We start from the raw sequence: 17,345 nt of genomic DNA on the forward strand, positions 1-17,345 counted from the left end.
ATAAAAATTCCCATTTTCTTTAAAATTTAAAATAAAAATCATCATCTACTATGTGCTCTTTCGTTGTTCTTTTCGGCCCTTTTATTATTTTATGAGCTAATATTTTATGTGATTACGACATCGATTTCACATTGCTATTCATTATCTTAGTTTTTCATATAAAACTAATAAAAACGCATAATAAATGTGAAGGAGAGGATAACAATTAAACTATATTTAAGGTTTTCAATACTAGACAAATATAAATTCCACCTTTCTTAATCACAATGGCATTTATATTTGACTACTTATGCCAGAGAGGTGACACCACCCTAGTGGTTAATTTTTGAAGGTAATGTGATAAAGGAAAAGAAAATCTTTCCTATTTATTATTGTATCCATTCTGTCCTAAGAAAATGACTATTATACTCGTGGTTTTATTTGAACTAATATGGATTCCGTTACATGTTACATGTGACTGATCTTAAATTGGATTAGTTATTATGTGGGCCTCACAAAAACTCATATTTAATATAAAATTAATAGATAAAATTAGCAGTTTCGGGGGAATGTTGTATCCCGAATAGAGTGATAAGAGTATTATTACTACATTAACTTTATATAAAAATAATAAATTTAGATATATAAATAACAATCTTGATTGTTAATTTCTATTTTTTATTATTAGTATTTATATTTTATGTTTATTTGAAGTATTGCTATATCAAAAAATAATTAAATATTTTTACTACTATTTTGTATTATTTTTTATTTTAATTCTGATTATTATGAATTGAGGGTGATTTAATTTAAAATTTATTTATTGAAGATAATAATGTAATTTTGTTTAGTTATCTCTTCTCTGTAAACTATAACAGCAGGTTAAAAGTATAATATGAGATTAGTAATCTTATAAATATATTATTCACTGAAATAAATATAGGGGTGACTTATACGGTTATACCTCTTAATTAATTGTACAACCAAACGCACCCTAACCCCTAGCGTTGGATTCGTTTACTTTGACAACTAGAAAAGAAGTTTGAATGAAGATGTGGACGCTTGTGATTGATATGGAGGTCAAAAGGAGGCCTAAACGGAGTACAACTTTATGCGGGATTCATGTGTAACTGCCACTATATTGGTTCCAAATAAATAATTTAAAAAGTAAATAGCAGGGACGTAATTAGGATATATTAATACAAGGGAAGAAGGGCTGGCGGCAACTTTTAATCCTAGGAGGAGCCACTAAGTAATGCTACAATACTAATTATATATATAAACGAGGGGCTAAGATGAGAATTAGCACTAAGCTGGAAAAGTGTAATAAAAGAGACTGCAACTATATAAAACGTATATAATAAAAGTGTTGCAATCCGTTACGTTTGGAACGGCCGAGTCACGTGCACGGCACCACCCTCCTGCCGTTACATCGAGCTGCTGACGCCAGCAGTACACGTGACAGTAGGGAATACACGTTGACTGAGTGGACACGTGGAGGGATCCATGTGGAGGGTTTGCTCCCATACTAGTTTTTGTATCTCATAACGACCTCCAATTTCTTACGCATTAAACCTCCAGCTTTCTCATATTAACGTATTGAACCTCCTAAATTATAAACCAGAAACAGTCACATGATACCTAACAATAACATACCGAGTTTGATACTCCTTAGGGTCCAAACAAATTTAACTAACGACGTTTGACTACTCTAATTAATCTTTGTCTTTAGGTGCTAACGCATTGCATTGGGATTAACTAAGAAATCAAACACCAAACTTTAACACGCTAGTTCCTTTTCTTGGGAAAAAAAAAGGCTGCCACCTTTGTCATGTCCTTAATCGCCAGTGTTAAGGTACCTAACCATCCTTGTTGTGCCAACTAAGAATAATTAATTAATTAATCAATTGGGTTCTTTCTTCCAGTCAAAAAGATGACTGCATCTTATGTACTACATCGACCTCCTTAATGGAGCACAAAAGTCTGATACCATACTTAACAGTACAAGTGAATGTGATTAATTAAAGTTAGAGACCTAGTCTTTTATTCTTATCAATATCTTAATTACGTGGTTGTATTTAAGCCAAACAATTAACAAATAATTCCTCTATCATCATAATAAAGTTTATTCAAAGTTGGGTCGTGGAGGATTAAGTGCCACAACATCTACGGTTGCTGTCCTATAATACAAACTAGTCCTTTTTTTTTTTCTCTTAAGGTCTTTTTTCACATATCACCCTACATTTTCAGAATTTTACATAATTTTTTTTTTTTGCAAGAAAAAGGGTATTCTATTTAATTACATGTATTTGTTTAAAAAGTTTTTGTGACAATTATGCAACTAGGCATATATATTAAGCTTATTATGAAAAATAGCACCCCATTAATTTGATGAGGAATATTATATTACAGTAGAATGGCACCAATTACCTTAAGCCTAGAGATTAAAAGGTAAGACTATTTGATACCTAGAAAGCTAAAATATTCGTTTCAAATTAAAATCGCTTGCAGTGTGTCAGAGATTCGAATACTAACTAACTAGGAGGGGGTTAGAATAACTAATAATTAATAATTAATGTAGGCTTTATAAGGAAATCTAGGAGATCCAAGCTTGAGATCTGATACGTGGATCTCACGTTCGTCCTATATTTTTGTATAAATAATCTTTAATTAAAGACGTATAATTGTGGATCTTGATTCTTGCCGACCTAATTAATCGCTTGATTAATGACTAATAGCTGTGATTATAGAGGACAGGCCATGCGTGCTTGTTCTAAATTCATTAAACTTTTCGAAAATTCGATGACATTCGAGAAGAATATTTTGGTGAGATTAAACTTCCAAACAAATCTTGAATGTGATTCTCTTGGTATGAAAGATTTTATTCTGTCGACCTACTTCTTCTTTTATTTTATTTTTTTTTGTTTTCTTTTCTATATTTTATCCTCCTTTAAAAAAAATATATATATATATAAAACAAGATCGAGAAATTTTTATTATTTTTTCTTATCGGCCCTTTAAATATTATTCACCTCTAACTTTGGCATAACATTAACAAACTTATATAAGAGTAGGTTTCTTGTGTACACCTTTTTAAAAAATAAAAAAAAAAACTCTTATTTGCTTGTAACCTCTTTTAAAGTTTATATTTATATATATACTTTTCAAAACATATGGTATTTGCATAGATATCTTTATTGTTAATTTTCAATTTAATATATCAATACAAAACGTACTTAATTAAGAGAAACACTTAAAACTAGTACAATTATATTTTTTAATTTAAATTATTTTAATTTTAACGGTTAATTAACTCTTATCTTGTTTGCCTAAAACAAATATTTTGAAAGTTATATATATCCAAATATCAATTTTAGAGTTATATAAAATCAAATAAAGAATTTTTAAAAGGTATGTGTGAAAAAAAAAAAAACCCAACTCTTAGGAATATTAAGATCATATTATATCTATATGGTAGTTGTGTGTTAGTAGAAATAAGGATGAGGTGTTTTTGAGATATTAAAAATAAAATGAAAATGTCAAATATAAATATCATCATAGTAAGGTATTTTTAATAAATTTCTCTTGTATTAAATATTATCTTGTTTTGTTAGGTATGCATTTAAAATCACCCTTCTATCTCGAAGTGCCATGGTATATATTATAAAGCAGAATAAAATGAAAAAAAATAATAATAATCTATAGTCCCCGCTTCCCTTTTTCCCACTATACCCTTGCTAAAATTCCCATCCCAGTTCATTTCCAACTGGATCAACCAACTTGCAGGGACGGACCCAATAAAAAACATTAAATTCCTTCAAAAAAATATATGAATAAGATTAGGCTTTATTTCAAAATTTTAATAAAATACATTTTACTCTGTATATACTTATGCTTAAAATTATTTTATTTCTGTACTTTAAAAAATTTTAGTCCCTCAGAATTAATAGAACGTGCTCAAATGATCAAAATACTCGTGTCGTGTTTGTTTGACAAAATATATAAGTTTTTATCTAATTTTTTTAACCTCATATTTATTATATTTATCGATATGATATAATTATTAAACTTTATAAAAAATTAGGTTCAATAAAACTTATTATATAGTTAATATAATCTAGAAAGTAAGAGAATAAATATGAAAGTATTCTTTAAACAGAAATAAATACTTATATAAGAGGGAAATGATATTTTTCTCCATAAAAAATTAAAAATAGAGAAAATTTAGCCTGCCATTTAATTTAAATTTTTTTTTTTAGTGCGCTCTAGTAATTTAGTTAGAAAAATTAACGGTTTCACGTTAGTGGTAAGTATATAGACTGATTTTAAACTTGTTAATAAAATAATTTTAAATATAACTAAATATAAGAGGTAAAATATATTTAACCCTAAGTATTTGAACTAAAACAATAAATTACGATGTGATTATCTCCCTATCATCGTCATGATCATCACAATCCGATCTTTCTATCAACAATTTGAAATTAGATAGAGCTCAAGCACAAGCACAAGATGATAATAACACATGATATAATTTTCCATATCTTTCAACTTAGAGAGAGAGAGAATATAATGCTTATCTGAAATTTATACTCTCTTATTGCCTCAAATATACTGCCTTTTATTCTGATGATGATCCTCCACTATACTTGGAGAATCCAATCCAAGTCTATTAAAACAAATGGATAACTTGTTATCCGTTCTTCTTTTTTCTTTCTTTTAATGTTAGAAAGCATATACGAGTCGTACATCTTACGTAGTTGTCTTACAAGGAAGAAAAGAAAAGAAAGAATATTATTCTCTCACTAAGAATATTGTGAATTTGCTTATGAAGAAGAATTTAATAAGTATATTTTATATCAAACTAAAACTAAGGCCTTAGAATAAATGCTAAAAATAAAGCCAAGACGTTACCACAGCGGCCCAACTAGTTGCTTGCTTGCACCAGTAATATATGGGCTTTAAAGTTAAGCGGCCCAATTGGTCGACCGGGAGTTTGACCGCTGCAACGACCTTAACCGTTTCCCAACATCTTCTCCGCGTATGTTAGAGAGAGATGCGGACGTTAGAGGCGAGCCAAGTCCAAATGCTTCCCTTCTTCTCTCTCTTCTCTCTCGCATCCTAATGGACCTCGTAATATCTCATATCAACCCTCTGTTTTGCACCAGAGAGACCAAGTACGCAATCTTCTCTCTTCTCCTCCTCCTCCTTCCCTTCTCTTTTGTCCTCCTCCAGTTGCTAACTCCCTTCCAGCCCTTAGCTTTCCTTCGCCTTGCCTTCGATTCTAATGGCAAGATAGTTGAGGAGAGTTGCGATTACTCCAACGGGAGGTGGGTGGGGGATGAGGGGCAGCCATTAGGGTTCTACGCGGAAGACTGTCCGTTTCTTGACCCGGGCTTCAAGTGCCATCGTAATGGGCGCAATGACTCCGGATATCTCTCTTGGCGTTGGAAGCCTCATGCCTGTGATCTCCCAAAGTATATCTCAAACTTTGTTTCTTTTCTCTTGGTTACTAAAAAAAACGAAGAAGATTACATATGGCATGACATTTCCCTTATCGGCCGTCAGATTCAATGCAAGTGATATGTTGGAGAGGAGCAGAAACAGGCGAATTATATTCGCAGGAGACTCAATTGGGAGGAACCAATGGGAGTCTCTAGTCTGCATGCTGACCAAGGCTGTGGCAAACCAGTCCAGAGTCTACGAACAATTCGGTAACCCTATCACCAAACACAAGGGCTTCCTCTCCATACTCTTCCTTGACTACAACCTAACCCTAGAGTACTACCGCGCTCCGCTGCTCGTCGTCGTCGACCGGTTTCCTCGCAACGCCTCGACCGGAGGACTCAAGGGGGCCATCCGCCTCGATGCGCTACCTCGGCTTTCAAACAGGTGGCTCGCCGCTGATGTGCTCGTTCTGAATACCGGACACTGGTGGAACAAGGACAAGACTATCAAATCGTAAGCTATATCTCTATTACTCTTATTTATATGATGTTTTAACTCACCCTCTACTATAGAAGCTTAAACCCGCCTTTTAATTATAATATTCTAGGGGAAATTATTTCCAAGTAGGCAAAGTTGTAAACAAGACAATGGATGTCAAAGAGGCATTTGAAAGAAGCCTTGAGACAGTGAAGCAATGGGCCCTAAGCAACTTACAACTAACCAAGAGCTACATCTTCTTCAGGAGTTATTCTCCAACTCACTACACGTAAGTATAGTTATCCAACCTATATATATATATATATATATATATATCCAGCTTCAAATATTCTAATAAACATACAGAAATGGTACGTGGGACACGAATGGCACATGTGGGCGTGAAAGAGAGCCAGCAGCTGATGCTAGTAATTTTGATCCAGAGGCATGGAATAATTTAATTATATCTGAGAAGATAGAAGAAATGAAGAACTTCGGAACGAAAGCAAGGTTTCTAAACATTACGTACATGACGGAGTTCAGGAAAGACGGCCACCCTTCCGGCTACCGCGAGCCGGGGATACCGCCGGGGGCCGCCGAGGATTGTAGCCATTGGTGCCTCCCAGGTGTGCCTGATACTTGGAATGAGCTCCTCTATGCTAATCTCTTGTCAATGGGATATAGTAATAGTTGAAAACTTTTGATTCTATACTAATGTTTCAAGAAGAACGTTTATAAATATTTGAAGGAAAATATATGTTTCATTTTAGTAGTTTTAATTTTATTGGCTTTAAAATACTTCAATTATATAAAGACATCACAATCTTGACCTTTTCTTTGTGGCTCTTATTTTTTTTAACTGCCACTGCATATGATGCTAAATAACTAAATCATGTCAAGCTCTTTTACTGTATTCTATTATTTGTCTCCTAAAATTTCTCTCATTTCTTTATCAATCAACTTTACGTGACGCCATAAGGTTGAGTGGGACCTGTTACCTTGTGATGTCTAAATTTCCAAATTTTCCATCACAAATTATATCAAATTAATCTTACCATAATTTAATTATTTTTCCATCTTATTAATGAGAAGAGCTATGATTTATCTATGTATTTCAAATTTAAGCATTTAACTCTCCTACTACACACTAAGCTAGATTATATATATATATATATATATATATATATATATATATATATATATATATATATATAGGCTAGAGAATGGGGACCATAATCGTTGCATGGCGCAATCAAATCACATCCAAGTAGGAAGGGGATAAAGGATTAAAACATAGATATATCTCGTCATGCTTTAGTTCACACGTCATGGTATAAGGTACGACGTGGCCCTCTCAACTGCCTTCAGCTTTATTAAATTACGAGATGTTCTAGAATGATTAAGACGCCGGCAACTTTAAGATCACGTAATCTTCAATTAACGATCCTTTTTGCAGTCTTCTTCTTCTTCTTCTTCTTCTTCTTCCGTCCTTTCTTTCCATGTGTCTTCCTACTTTTGTTATATTTTGATCTGAGAACAGTGAAATGGTTTTGGGTTAAATATATTTTTATCTCTCCATATTAATATAGAAGGATATATTATCTTTTTATCACCCGATTGTTAACCCACTAATTATAATATTATATATTTTGATAACTAGTAAATAAACGCATCCATCTAGAAGCAGTGACTAGTTGTTGTAGGTCTATTTTCTGTGACAACCTTCTCTCGATCAAGATAAGACTTTTCAACCCCATCTCCTAGTTGCTAGTTATATATATATATATATATATATATATATATATATTGTGGGAGGAAATATAGAATGAGTCAGTTTTACCTGATCACGGCCACATGAAAGCGATTGAAAATAACCGGCTAAATACGGCAGACGACCATAATCCCACTCCAACGTCAGGGGCATTTAGGTAATTTCCTAGTTCCACCTCCTCACCGTATAAAAACATCCCCAGCTTCCTCCCTCCCTCCAAAAGTCCAAGATTCCAAATTCCAAACCCCCATCACCACTGGGGTCGGAAGACGATGGCGACGCACGAATCTCCATGCGCCGCCGACACGACGAGCATCGATGACCTTCACGTGGACGTCATGATCCGCGCCCTCCGACTCCTCGACGGCCCCTCGCTCGCCGCAGCCAGCTGCGCAACCGCCCACCTCCGCGTCCTCGCCTCCGACCCCGCCACGTGGCGGGACCTATGCCTGTCCACGTCCCCCTCCCTCCGCCTCCTGCTCCCCCTTTTCCCGTACGCCTCCTACCGCTCCTTCTTCTCCGACGCCCTCACCTTCCCCGATCCCCGATCCCTCGGGAAGTCATCTTCGCTCTCCGTCGCCCCATACCTACCTCGGGAACTCATCTCGGCCGTCGATCTCCATCACGACGGCTCCCCCGTCCTCTCCCGCGTCATCCGGACCGATGCCTTCTCCCCCTGGTTCCTCGGCTCCCCCTTCCGCATCGACGCCGTCGACGGCGCCGCCCCGCCGACTCCTGCTATCTCGTCGGACAAGCTATCCCTCAGCTGGATTATAATCGACCCGGCCCGCCGGCGGGCCGTCAACGTCTCGAGCCGGAGCCCGGTCGCCGTCGACCGGCACTGGTACACCGGCGAGAAGATCGTCCGGTTCGCGACGGTGGTGGGGAAGTGCTCCGTCACGGCGGCGGTCACGTGTGGGAAGGAGGCGGGGCAAGTGAGGGAGGTGAGCCTCGGGGTGGAGGACGCGGACGGGATCGGGGTGAACGGGAGGGGCAGCCTGGTAATTCTAACTCAAGCGTTGGAAAGCGTTAGAAAAGGTCGAGGCAAAGGGGAAGAAGAGAAGGAGGCCAAGAAGAGATACTTCGAATTTGTAAAGAGAAAGATGAGAAGAAAAGAGAAGAAGGCGAGAAGGGAATGGGTCGTGGATTTTTGCTGCATCGCTGTGGGGATTGTTCTATTCTTGGCTTCTTTAAAAATGGCGGTTTTCAGGTGAGATTGGGAGGTTTGGACCGGCCGGTTTAGATGTATTTGTTTTTAAGTAAAGTTAAGGTGTCAACGAAGCAGGAGTGCAATTAATATACGCTATTACAGAAAGAGTTTGTAGTACACTGAATCGTAAGAGCCATAAACATCTGATTCTGTGGACAAATTAATAGTTCTTTTTTTTTTTCGGATTAAGCGTCAGAAATAGTTTACCAAGTCGTGTTCTTCTTGATGAGTATTGCTACAGCTCAGTAGTACTACGTGGTGAAAGTTAAAATTACAAAACATGGTAAAATACAGTCTGAGTTAATTGCATTTTAGTTTGGTTAAATATGATTATAAAATAAAAATGGCGATTGTATTTTTAGAGTTATTTGAAAAATTGAATCATACCAGGGAGAGCTAAAATGCAATCTCCCCATATATATTTTCATAGAAGTAGTGTTAATATATGGAAAGATTCTTGTATGCAGCTAATGAACAAAGTTAACAACATCTCCATTAAAAATTTGTCAGTAGTTTTCTTTCAAAGATGGTAAAGTATAAATCTTCTGATGAAGTGTCTATAACATCATTTCAACATTTGGTAACTGTAGACATGTGATGGAACAGAACAGAGCTCGTATTTGTTGAAGCATGGAGCCCACTCTCAGAGAGACAGTATAATGTCTGATAGCAAACTTGTGATAGGATATGGCACACCAGATGGAGTTATATATTCTAATCATCCCATGCAGATGGGCCACCCATACCAACATCTTGGACTGGAGACAATAACTGAAGTGCTGCTGGACCTACAGCTACATGTTGACCTTTTTTCTTCTTCTTGACATGATCTATAACCAAGCCTTCAAGCAATTCTGCTCCTGAAACTTTTCTGTCGAGTTTTTTCTTTGGGTCAGACTCGTGACGATTCCTTTCCAAGGAAATCAAGTCCAGAAATGGTGTTTCCCCATCATCCATGCCTTCAGATTTGCCTTCTTCTTTACCCATCCCTTTCTTTCTCTTGAATTCCTTTTCTGCATTACGGTCTCTATCTTCCTTAGTTCTATTTTGTAATTTCTCCCTTGATGAAATCTTTGGGTCTAATTTAGATTTTTCCCTTTTTGCTTCCTTTGTGGCGTCAACTTGACTAGTATCTTTGAAAAATGCATCATCCTTTTTGCCATAAGGTCCATCTTCACCAGATTTATTTCTACCTGCACTGCTTCTTTCTATGGGCTTAGCATTGAATATCCGCAAACTTGGGATTAACTTTTTGACCTGCGATGAGATTTTGAAGTTTAGAACTAGATTTTTTTTTCCTGACAGTTTACATCAGATGTTCCAACAAGGGCCAAAAGTCGAAGCAAGATCACCTTTTTAGCTAAATTATCTTTCTCAGCAATAGGATTCCCTTGCAGGTTAAGGTTCTTCAAATTTTGTAACGAAGATAGCACCTATAATTTATATGAACCTTTAAGAGGAGATGAGGAAAGATAGACAGACTAATCGCATAAACTGTGGATGGAAAATGCAGCAATAAGAGTCACTAAATTACTCACCTTTATGTCTGACCACCTCTCAATTAAATTGTTCCCCAAATCAAGATTTTGGAGTTTGATGTTCTGAGCCAACTCTGCTGGAATGATCTGTATATGAAGTAAAAATAGATCAAGAACATAATGAGCCAGATTTTAAAGATGGGATCACAGTGGACGTAAGTTAATACATAAGCATGACTTTGTAGGAAAATAAGCTAAAAAATTAGCCTTTGCCATAAACATACAGTAATCTTGTTATGGGAAAGTCTGATTTCCTTCAATTCTATGCAAGAGACGAGTGAAGACCCGATATTTTGGATGTGACAATGAGAAAGAGACAGCTGAAATAAGCACATGCCAAAAAAGACTTAGCAACTGGCAATATCAGAGAATTATGCGTCGTAAAATCTAGAAGAAACAGAAGTCAAGCATCATCAGTAAGTAAGTAATTAGATTCTTACTTTTGTCAAAGTTTTCGCCTTCATCAATGAATCACCAATATCAATAATTGGGTTCCGAGAAAGAACTGTAAACAAGGAGAATACAAAAATTCACTATCTTTTGTTTAAAAACTGCACCTTGATCATTGTTCAATATTTCGGAAGAAAGATATTAATGCTAACAGTATGCACAACAATATCAGACAAGTTAATAATTTTATACAGGATCACCTATTCATACCTAGTGTATTCAAATACTTCAGCTGATCAAGCTTGCATATAGAAGATATGTTGTTATCTGCAAAGACGAGGAAAAGACAAAACTGATACACTTTTCCTTTATAAAATCCCAAACAGCTATACATTGAAAAAAACAAGCTATTGAGAAAGGTTACAGAATGGATTACCATTTAGAATTAAAGCCCTTAAGCTTGTGGCGGATCTAATATCATCCATTGTCTTGAGCTTATTCTTGCCAGCGTTTAACACCTGCACCGCGAGGATGTGAAGAACAACATTGAGCAGTCCATTATAAAGGCAACAATCAACTGGAGATTTCTCTTTAAATCGGGATTTTCATGCTTCAACTGACAAATAAAGCTTAAACTTACTGTCAACTTTGGAAAGCTCTCGATCCCTTTTAAGCTATCAAGCTTGTTTTCCACGACGGATAGCCACTTCAAATTGACGGACGAAGTCAGACTCTGTCACAAGCACCCAAAACAAAATCCCAAGATGAGAAATTTACACTAGATGCTACGTCTTTAATATCAAATTACGAGGAGTTGATAACAAAAAAAAAAGAACACTTAAACGCAAGAATTATACAGCATGAAGTACCTCGAGAGATGAGAGGCAGTTGCAACTGAGATCGAGTCGCTCCAAGTTCTGGTAATTGCTGAGACATGAGACCTACAGAAGCAACTGAAACCGTCAAAAGAGGCAGCATTTCGAGCTCTATTGCAAGCCATCCGAATGAATCGGACGCCACTTCGCAGATGCTTACATCGGAGAGAGCTCGATGGGAGAGGTGAAGGGAGGTGACGTCCCCGGCGTCGCCGTTCTTGCTCTCCCGGGTGATCTGCTCCAACGTGAGCCGCACCATTCCTCGATCAGCAGAGGGATTTCGAGACGACGGAAGACGAGGGAAGTGAGAAACCCTAACCCATCGCAGACGGCGGCCTACACGAAGAGATTTTATATGCGGGGTTTCTCAACTCGGCCGAGTCGAACTCATTTGGCCAGGAACTAGAAAATTGCAAAAAAGACCCTCACCATTATATAATTCGAACTCTTCCAATTGTTTAACATCCGTTGGTCCGTGACTTCATATAACAAGGTTATAGAATTTAATTTATACATTGCGAAAAAAATTCCCAAATATGTGCACATTGTGAGTGGAATTCCCAAGCAAGTTTTCAGATATAAACTTCATGGTGATAGCTTAAGTACAAGAAAACAGAATGATAGACATCTAATTATGTCATTCCTTTCTATCTTCAAATATAAATTATAGGCATCACAGCAGACTGAAGAAGAGGCGCAACTCTGGAGCAACGAGAGTTGAATAAGTCTGCTGAATGCTGATAGTGCTCACAGTAGCGGCTGCTTCTATCAACATTTCACACTTGCAAGGAGAATTAACATTTGTTATGAATGAGATTCCTAACTAGGAATTGAATGAGGTTTTCCTATTTGCCGAACTTGGCATTCTTACACGAGGGCCAACAAAGAAATACCAGAACCAACAAACATGAATGGAACCAAAAAAAAATATCAGGACACAAACAAGGAACAATTACAAACTCTGGACAGTTGGAAAATCACAAACCACAGAATATCTATAATGTTATTAGAAATATCTATGAGAAAATTCTGTATAAACCAGAAGCTCATACAATCCAGAACCATGGATAACGAAAACTATACAAAAGCTCATCCTGCAGGCACACAACATCAAGAAGCACATCAGTGGAACCAGTCACAACAGCTAAATCATAGCTCTCAAGCCTTTCTATGAATAATGTGAACTTTGCATCTCCCGGTACACTAGATCGATGAATTGGTCATTCTGTCACAGATAAAAGAGGGTAAGGTTAAGATGCCGAACACTTGATCAGAAACTTGTGCATAGATGCAATAACAAAGTAGAGATGTCAATAATTAGAATAATAACAGTAACATCACAAGAAGTTGGGAAAATTAATTCAGGTACATGAGCATGGTAAAGTTGAAGTGGGAAATTCTTTAGTCTAACTCAGTCTAAGAAAATCATGAAAATCTCAATGAAGAATTATAAAACGTATTCCTGCAAATCTAACCAAAACTGAAAAGTAATTTAAAAACCACTAGTCAATCATAATCTTATGCTCCAATTAAAAATCAATTATATAGTTCATACACCATCATCTAAATCCTAATCAAAGAACAGTCTCAGATTTCTTATTTTAGGTCACCCTGATGTAAATTATATGATTCAGCTTGTGCAATTTAACAAAATGGCACACCAAGGTAATACCTGCACAAGTTTCAATAGTGCATCCCGTACTTTATCTCTTGTAATCATGGAACCGTAGTTGGTAGCTGGTGTAAGAGATGGAGGTGGATTGGGTGGTGGAAAGGGTTGAAGCAGTGGGGTACCATATGGACGCTGCATAGTCACAGGAGGATGGAGAGGAGGGGCAATAGGCACAGAAGATGAAACTGGTGGCATTATCAATGCAGAAGATGATGATGCAGGTGCAAAGAAGGAAGGTGTTACAAGATTGGTTGCATGCTTAGGGTTGCTGCTAGCTTCTTGAGTATCGAGGAGTGGCACTAAGGGAGTTGATGAAGTAACCAAAGAAGGGGCAGATTGAGTAGGAACAGTTGGAGTGATGTTATGCACGTGGGAAGACAATGGAACAGCAGCCGTTGATTGATGTGGGCGTCCAGAAATTGCTGCATTTGATGAAATTCCAATATTTGTAGCTGCCTGCAAACAAATGAAATCGCCATTGTCAGACGTAAGAATTTATTGGGCTGTAATGACATGCTACCTAGTTGGGTATCGTCAGAGTTAGAGACGCAGTAAATCTTCTAGAAATAAAAAGTCCATGAGGCACATAGTAAATCTTCTTGAATATATAAATAAGAGCATGGGAAAGTTGTCAAGCTTGAAAACTGATAAGAAACTGTGCCCTGAGCTTTTCAGGAGAAACTAGCCTCTAGAACTGGTGCCATACTATGAAAGCCGAAAAGGAGGTTCATCAAGTCTAACCACAATAATCATCATAAGAGTTATTCCAATGACAACATAGACTTGATTAGGTATGTCAGACAGACCAAGGTTTTCTTATTTCCAGGTGAAATAACTTGAAGGAATAGAATTTCAAATCGTGGTTGGGAAGGTCATAGACATATATTGAAGGATTTTAGAATGAGATGACATTCAACAGTTAAAAGAATTAACAAGAGCATACACTGAAAAAGTTCACGAATGAATCATCGGGAACATCTGGAACAGGAGCAGCAGATGATGTTGGTGGCTCCAGGGGACCTTCCATAATAGCTGAAGTAGGAACTGCCTCCAACTCTTCAAACTCGCTGCTGCATATTTGGAGAAGAAAATTAGATCTTCAGGCACAGTTCTGGGAGGAGAAATTGTATATAATAACAAATATCGGACCACATTTAGCTACAAAAAGGACTTCACTGAAACTACAAAGAAGAACGATTATGAATTCAAATAATTTTATCTTTTAGAAATTGCTAAATTGCAATAAAGCATAATACATATCAGATCCACTAATAAACATTTCAAGAAGTTATAGATTGAAATAAAGCATCATAAACTTATTGATCATTCCTCAGTCAATATCTAGAAAAACCACAATTCAAATGTTGACAAATATAGTAGCATATCACAGCTAAACTGGAACTGTTTGTATACAACCTCTTCGTAGGTGATACTTTTGGCTTTTGAGGAACTTTAGAGTAGGCATTCAGTATCCTGTAAAATAAAATTTGATTTAGTCTTCAAAACTGTTTCCACAATGAATCAATATACAAGCATCATAGAGCACACAAGGAACATAGAATAGAAATCCTGTCTAGAAAACATTTTCAAGAGCTTTTACAGTAAAAGTTCAAGGAGATCTAAGAGAAAAAAAAATAAAATAAAAGAAGCCTAGACCTTAAGTGAATACAAAACAAACAACTATACTTGAAAAGAACATGAGACCGAAAAAGTAAATGCTTCCCTATACGTGAACAAACAATGCGGTTCGTAAAGCACAAAACTAGTAAAAAAAAAACTTTCCTAGTAATTCCAGCCCAATTAATTTCCTATAATACCATCAAAATTGGTAGAAACAAAATAGAGATTTAACAAATGACAATTACCTTCCAAAAAGATTTGCAACAGCTTCACAGTCTTGGGCATTGTAAAACCATATACCATTTACTTCTTGGGCAGCATTCCGGTACAACAAATAAGGAACTTGAACTTCATATTCAAAATCACCCAAAACATCCTCCACCAGATTATCTATTAACCAGAAAGAAGACTAAACATAAAAATGTACAGGAATGTATATCAGCACAATAGTTTGATTTTATGACATACTATAATGTGATAATATGAAGTCAAAAGTTCACAAAGTTATATGACATTCTTATTCCAAATAAGTTAATGAATTGGTATTACTACAAGCAAGGTCGAGCAAAGTGATATACTACATATCAATGTTTATTAGCAAAGGATAGAGTAACATATGCATATCTATAGTAACTGGCAGAATCCTATCTGCACTACATAAAGTTGATCCAGATGAGAATCAGCCAAAATGTCCTACAAGAAACAGTGATGGGTATTTTATGAAATGATGAACATAAATGAAAGATGACAAGACACCACAAGATTATGAGTAGAAACAGAAGGGAGTTGAAAAAAGGGAAAAGGAACAAGATTTCATACATCCCTCAGATTTGGATTAAGAGAGTATCAAAGTATAAGATCAAAACAACTCACGTTTTAACAACACTATTAGAGGTTCAACAACCCGCCATCATGATGGTCAGATGCAGCCTATTCTAGATCGTGTTGCATCATAACAAACTTCAAAGATAAACTGTCAACTATGTGCATATGACAAGATCAATCTTATGAAAAGTGGAAGATCTTATCTAAAAGAGTCTTATTTAGAATATCTCTGAATCTAAAGACATTAAAAACTAATATATGAGTTGAATAACCACGAACCCTCAAGTAAGATCAATATAATACTCCCCATTGGTAACTCAACTATAGTGACAGAGAAGGGTTTCCACAGTTTCCAATCCCGCTAAAATAATTAACATGCAAAAGATGTTCATCCAGAAATTTCTATAAGCAAGCATAGATTTCAGGGGACTATATCCAAAACATGCTTCCTCTCATTAGATACCACTACAGAAGACAAATACATGGTCTTTTTCATTACAGTCCACTTTTTTGAAAAAAAAATTAAAAGAGAAGCTCAAATTACCTGTATTACGCCGATTCATGACAATGAACTGAAATCTAGGCTGGGTGTTTCTGTCAAAAACGTGACCACATCATTAACATAAAAAATCCACAGGAATCCAAACGCTTAGATCAAATTCAATGAAGCAAACATAAAATATGTCACCTCTTGACGACAAAGAGCGATCCCTCGACGTCCTTCCGGCTCTGAAATAGATCAGAGAGACGAATCAGATAGGAGACCGAGGAGGTGGGAAAGAGGAGATGGGATCGAAGGGGAAATGATCAAGAGATACCCATTGGTTGAGATCAATGTTGAACTCGTAGAAGGTAACGTGGGCGGCGGTGATGAGGATCTCCTCGACGAAGGGATCGATCCGTTGGAGAACGGTCAGATTCAGGACTTTGGTGTTCTGCTGATCCAGATTGGGCATCAGCTTCCCGTTCTGAGCCATCGCTCTCGAGAACCCTAGCTCTAAATCGAAAGTTCGATTTCGGATTTGGGGGGTTTCCTTCCACTATCGTAGTCTACTCGTCTCCTCTTTGTTCGCTGCAGAGAGAGAGAGAGAGAGAGAGAGAGAGAGAGAGAGAGAGAGAGATTATAGCGATCGGGAGTACCATTTTAAGCCCCACTTCGCACACGCCTCACGTGCCGTCGCACGAGTACAGCTGTGTCGAGGTGGAAACGGGTCGGGTAAACGCAAACCCGATCCAATTTTTTTTAAAACCTAATTATATTTCTACCCCTTTTACTATGCCCTAATATCAAATTGCATCTCTGAAGAGTACAAAACAATACACAAATCCACCTTTTTCTTTATGTAATAAACCTTTTTGTTTTGCTTTCGCACGAGGTTTCACCATGTCTTCCCATTATTTCTAATTTGATCTCTGTATTTGCAATAAATATTAAAAAAAAGAGAGAGAAAAAGAAGCACCACCAAGAGCAATATATGACCGAATCCAATCTTGCTGATGAATAACTCTATAAGAATATTTAATGGATGAGCAGACCAAC

The 17,345-nt window shown here is 36.7% G+C and overlaps 4 protein-coding genes across 5 annotated transcripts; 2 read left to right on the forward strand and 2 right to left on the reverse strand.

The window, feature by feature from the left end:
* Positions 1-5,103: 5,103 nt before the first annotated feature.
* LOC140802213 (protein trichome birefringence-like 9) lies at positions 5,104-6,598 on the forward strand. The gene is made up of 4 exons (XM_073157656.1): positions 5,104-5,456; positions 5,548-5,940; positions 6,035-6,193; positions 6,271-6,598. Exons 1-4 carry the CDS (start codon positions 5,104-5,106, stop codon positions 6,596-6,598), a joined length of 1,233 nt encoding a protein of 410 aa, XP_073013757.1.
* Positions 6,599-7,899: 1,301 nt separating this feature from the next.
* LOC140801830 (probable F-box protein At2g36090) lies at positions 7,900-9,095 on the forward strand. The gene has a single exon (XM_073157147.1). It carries the CDS (start codon positions 7,948-7,950, stop codon positions 8,887-8,889), a length of 942 nt encoding a protein of 313 aa, XP_073013248.1. The 5' UTR covers positions 7,900-7,947; the 3' UTR covers positions 8,890-9,095.
* Positions 9,096-9,356: 261 nt separating this feature from the next.
* Positions 9,357-12,028, reverse strand: LOC140801829 (uncharacterized). Its single transcript, XM_073157146.1, has 10 exons — positions 11,849-12,028; positions 11,683-11,754; positions 11,454-11,546; positions 11,250-11,331; positions 11,084-11,140; positions 10,864-10,928; positions 10,648-10,743; positions 10,424-10,510; positions 10,238-10,318; positions 9,357-10,142 (listed from the first exon to the last, which is right to left on the reverse strand). Exons 1-10 carry the CDS (start codon positions 11,945-11,947, stop codon positions 9,600-9,602), a joined length of 1,275 nt encoding a protein of 424 aa, XP_073013247.1. The 5' UTR covers positions 11,948-12,028; the 3' UTR covers positions 9,357-9,599.
* A 629-nt stretch (positions 12,029-12,657) lies between these two features.
* On the reverse strand, positions 12,658-16,903 carry LOC140802357 (mRNA-decapping enzyme-like protein). 2 transcript variants are annotated; one of them, XM_073157867.1, is made up of 8 exons: positions 16,624-16,903; positions 16,494-16,534; positions 16,350-16,399; positions 15,226-15,370; positions 14,777-14,833; positions 14,304-14,430; positions 13,361-13,816; positions 12,658-12,913 (listed from the first exon to the last, which is right to left on the reverse strand). In XM_073157867.1, exons 1-8 carry the CDS (start codon positions 16,780-16,782, stop codon positions 12,857-12,859), a joined length of 1,092 nt encoding a protein of 363 aa, XP_073013968.1. In that variant the 5' UTR covers positions 16,783-16,903; the 3' UTR covers positions 12,658-12,856. The 2 variants fall into 2 exon arrangements, with proteins under 2 accessions (XP_073013968.1, XP_073013969.1); XM_073157868.1 differs by having other exon boundaries at positions 14,304-14,427; positions 16,624-16,893.
* Between the last annotated feature and the right edge of the window lie 442 nt (positions 16,904-17,345).

Source organism: Typha latifolia, chromosome 15 (assembly GCF_019914945.1).
Source record: "Typha latifolia isolate L0001 chromosome 15, TyphaL0001v2, whole genome shotgun sequence".
NCBI classification, from domain to species: Eukaryota; Viridiplantae; Streptophyta; class Magnoliopsida; order Poales; family Typhaceae; genus Typha; species Typha latifolia.

Excerpts from the sequence above, each read along its gene's own strand:
- LOC140801830 (XM_073157147.1), top strand. The coding sequence starts at position 7,948 with ATGGCGACGCACGAATCTCCATGCGCCGCCGACACGACGAGCATCGAT.
- LOC140802213 (XM_073157656.1), top strand. The coding sequence starts at position 5,104 with ATGGACCTCGTAATATCTCATATCAACCCTCTGTTTTGCACCAGAGAG. Across the intron at positions 5,457-5,547 it reads CATGCCTGTGATCTCCCAAA|ATTCAATGCAAGTGATATGT; the intron begins GTATATCTCAAA and ends ATCGGCCGTCAG. Across the intron at positions 5,941-6,034 it reads AAGGACAAGACTATCAAATC|GGGAAATTATTTCCAAGTAG; the intron begins GTAAGCTATATC and ends ATAATATTCTAG.
- LOC140801829 (XM_073157146.1), bottom strand. The coding sequence starts at position 11,947 with ATGGTGCGGCTCACGTTGGAGCAGATCACCCGGGAGAGCAAGAACGGC. Across the intron at positions 10,744-10,863 it reads AGGCGAAAACTTTGACAAAA|CTGTCTCTTTCTCATTGTCA; the intron begins GTAAGAATCTAA and ends TGCTTATTTCAG. Across the intron at positions 10,143-10,237 it reads AAGATAATTTAGCTAAAAAG|GTCAAAAAGTTAATCCCAAG; the intron begins GTGATCTTGCTT and ends ATCTCATCGCAG.
- LOC140802357 (XM_073157867.1), bottom strand. The coding sequence starts at position 16,782 with ATGGCTCAGAACGGGAAGCTGATGCCCAATCTGGATCAGCAGAACACC. Across the intron at positions 16,535-16,623 it reads ACATTGATCTCAACCAATGG|AGCCGGAAGGACGTCGAGGG; the intron begins GTATCTCTTGAT and ends GATCTATTTCAG. Across the intron at positions 15,371-16,349 it reads CATGAATCGGCGTAATACAG|ATAATCTGGTGGAGGATGTT; the intron begins GTAATTTGAGCT and ends TCTGGTTAATAG.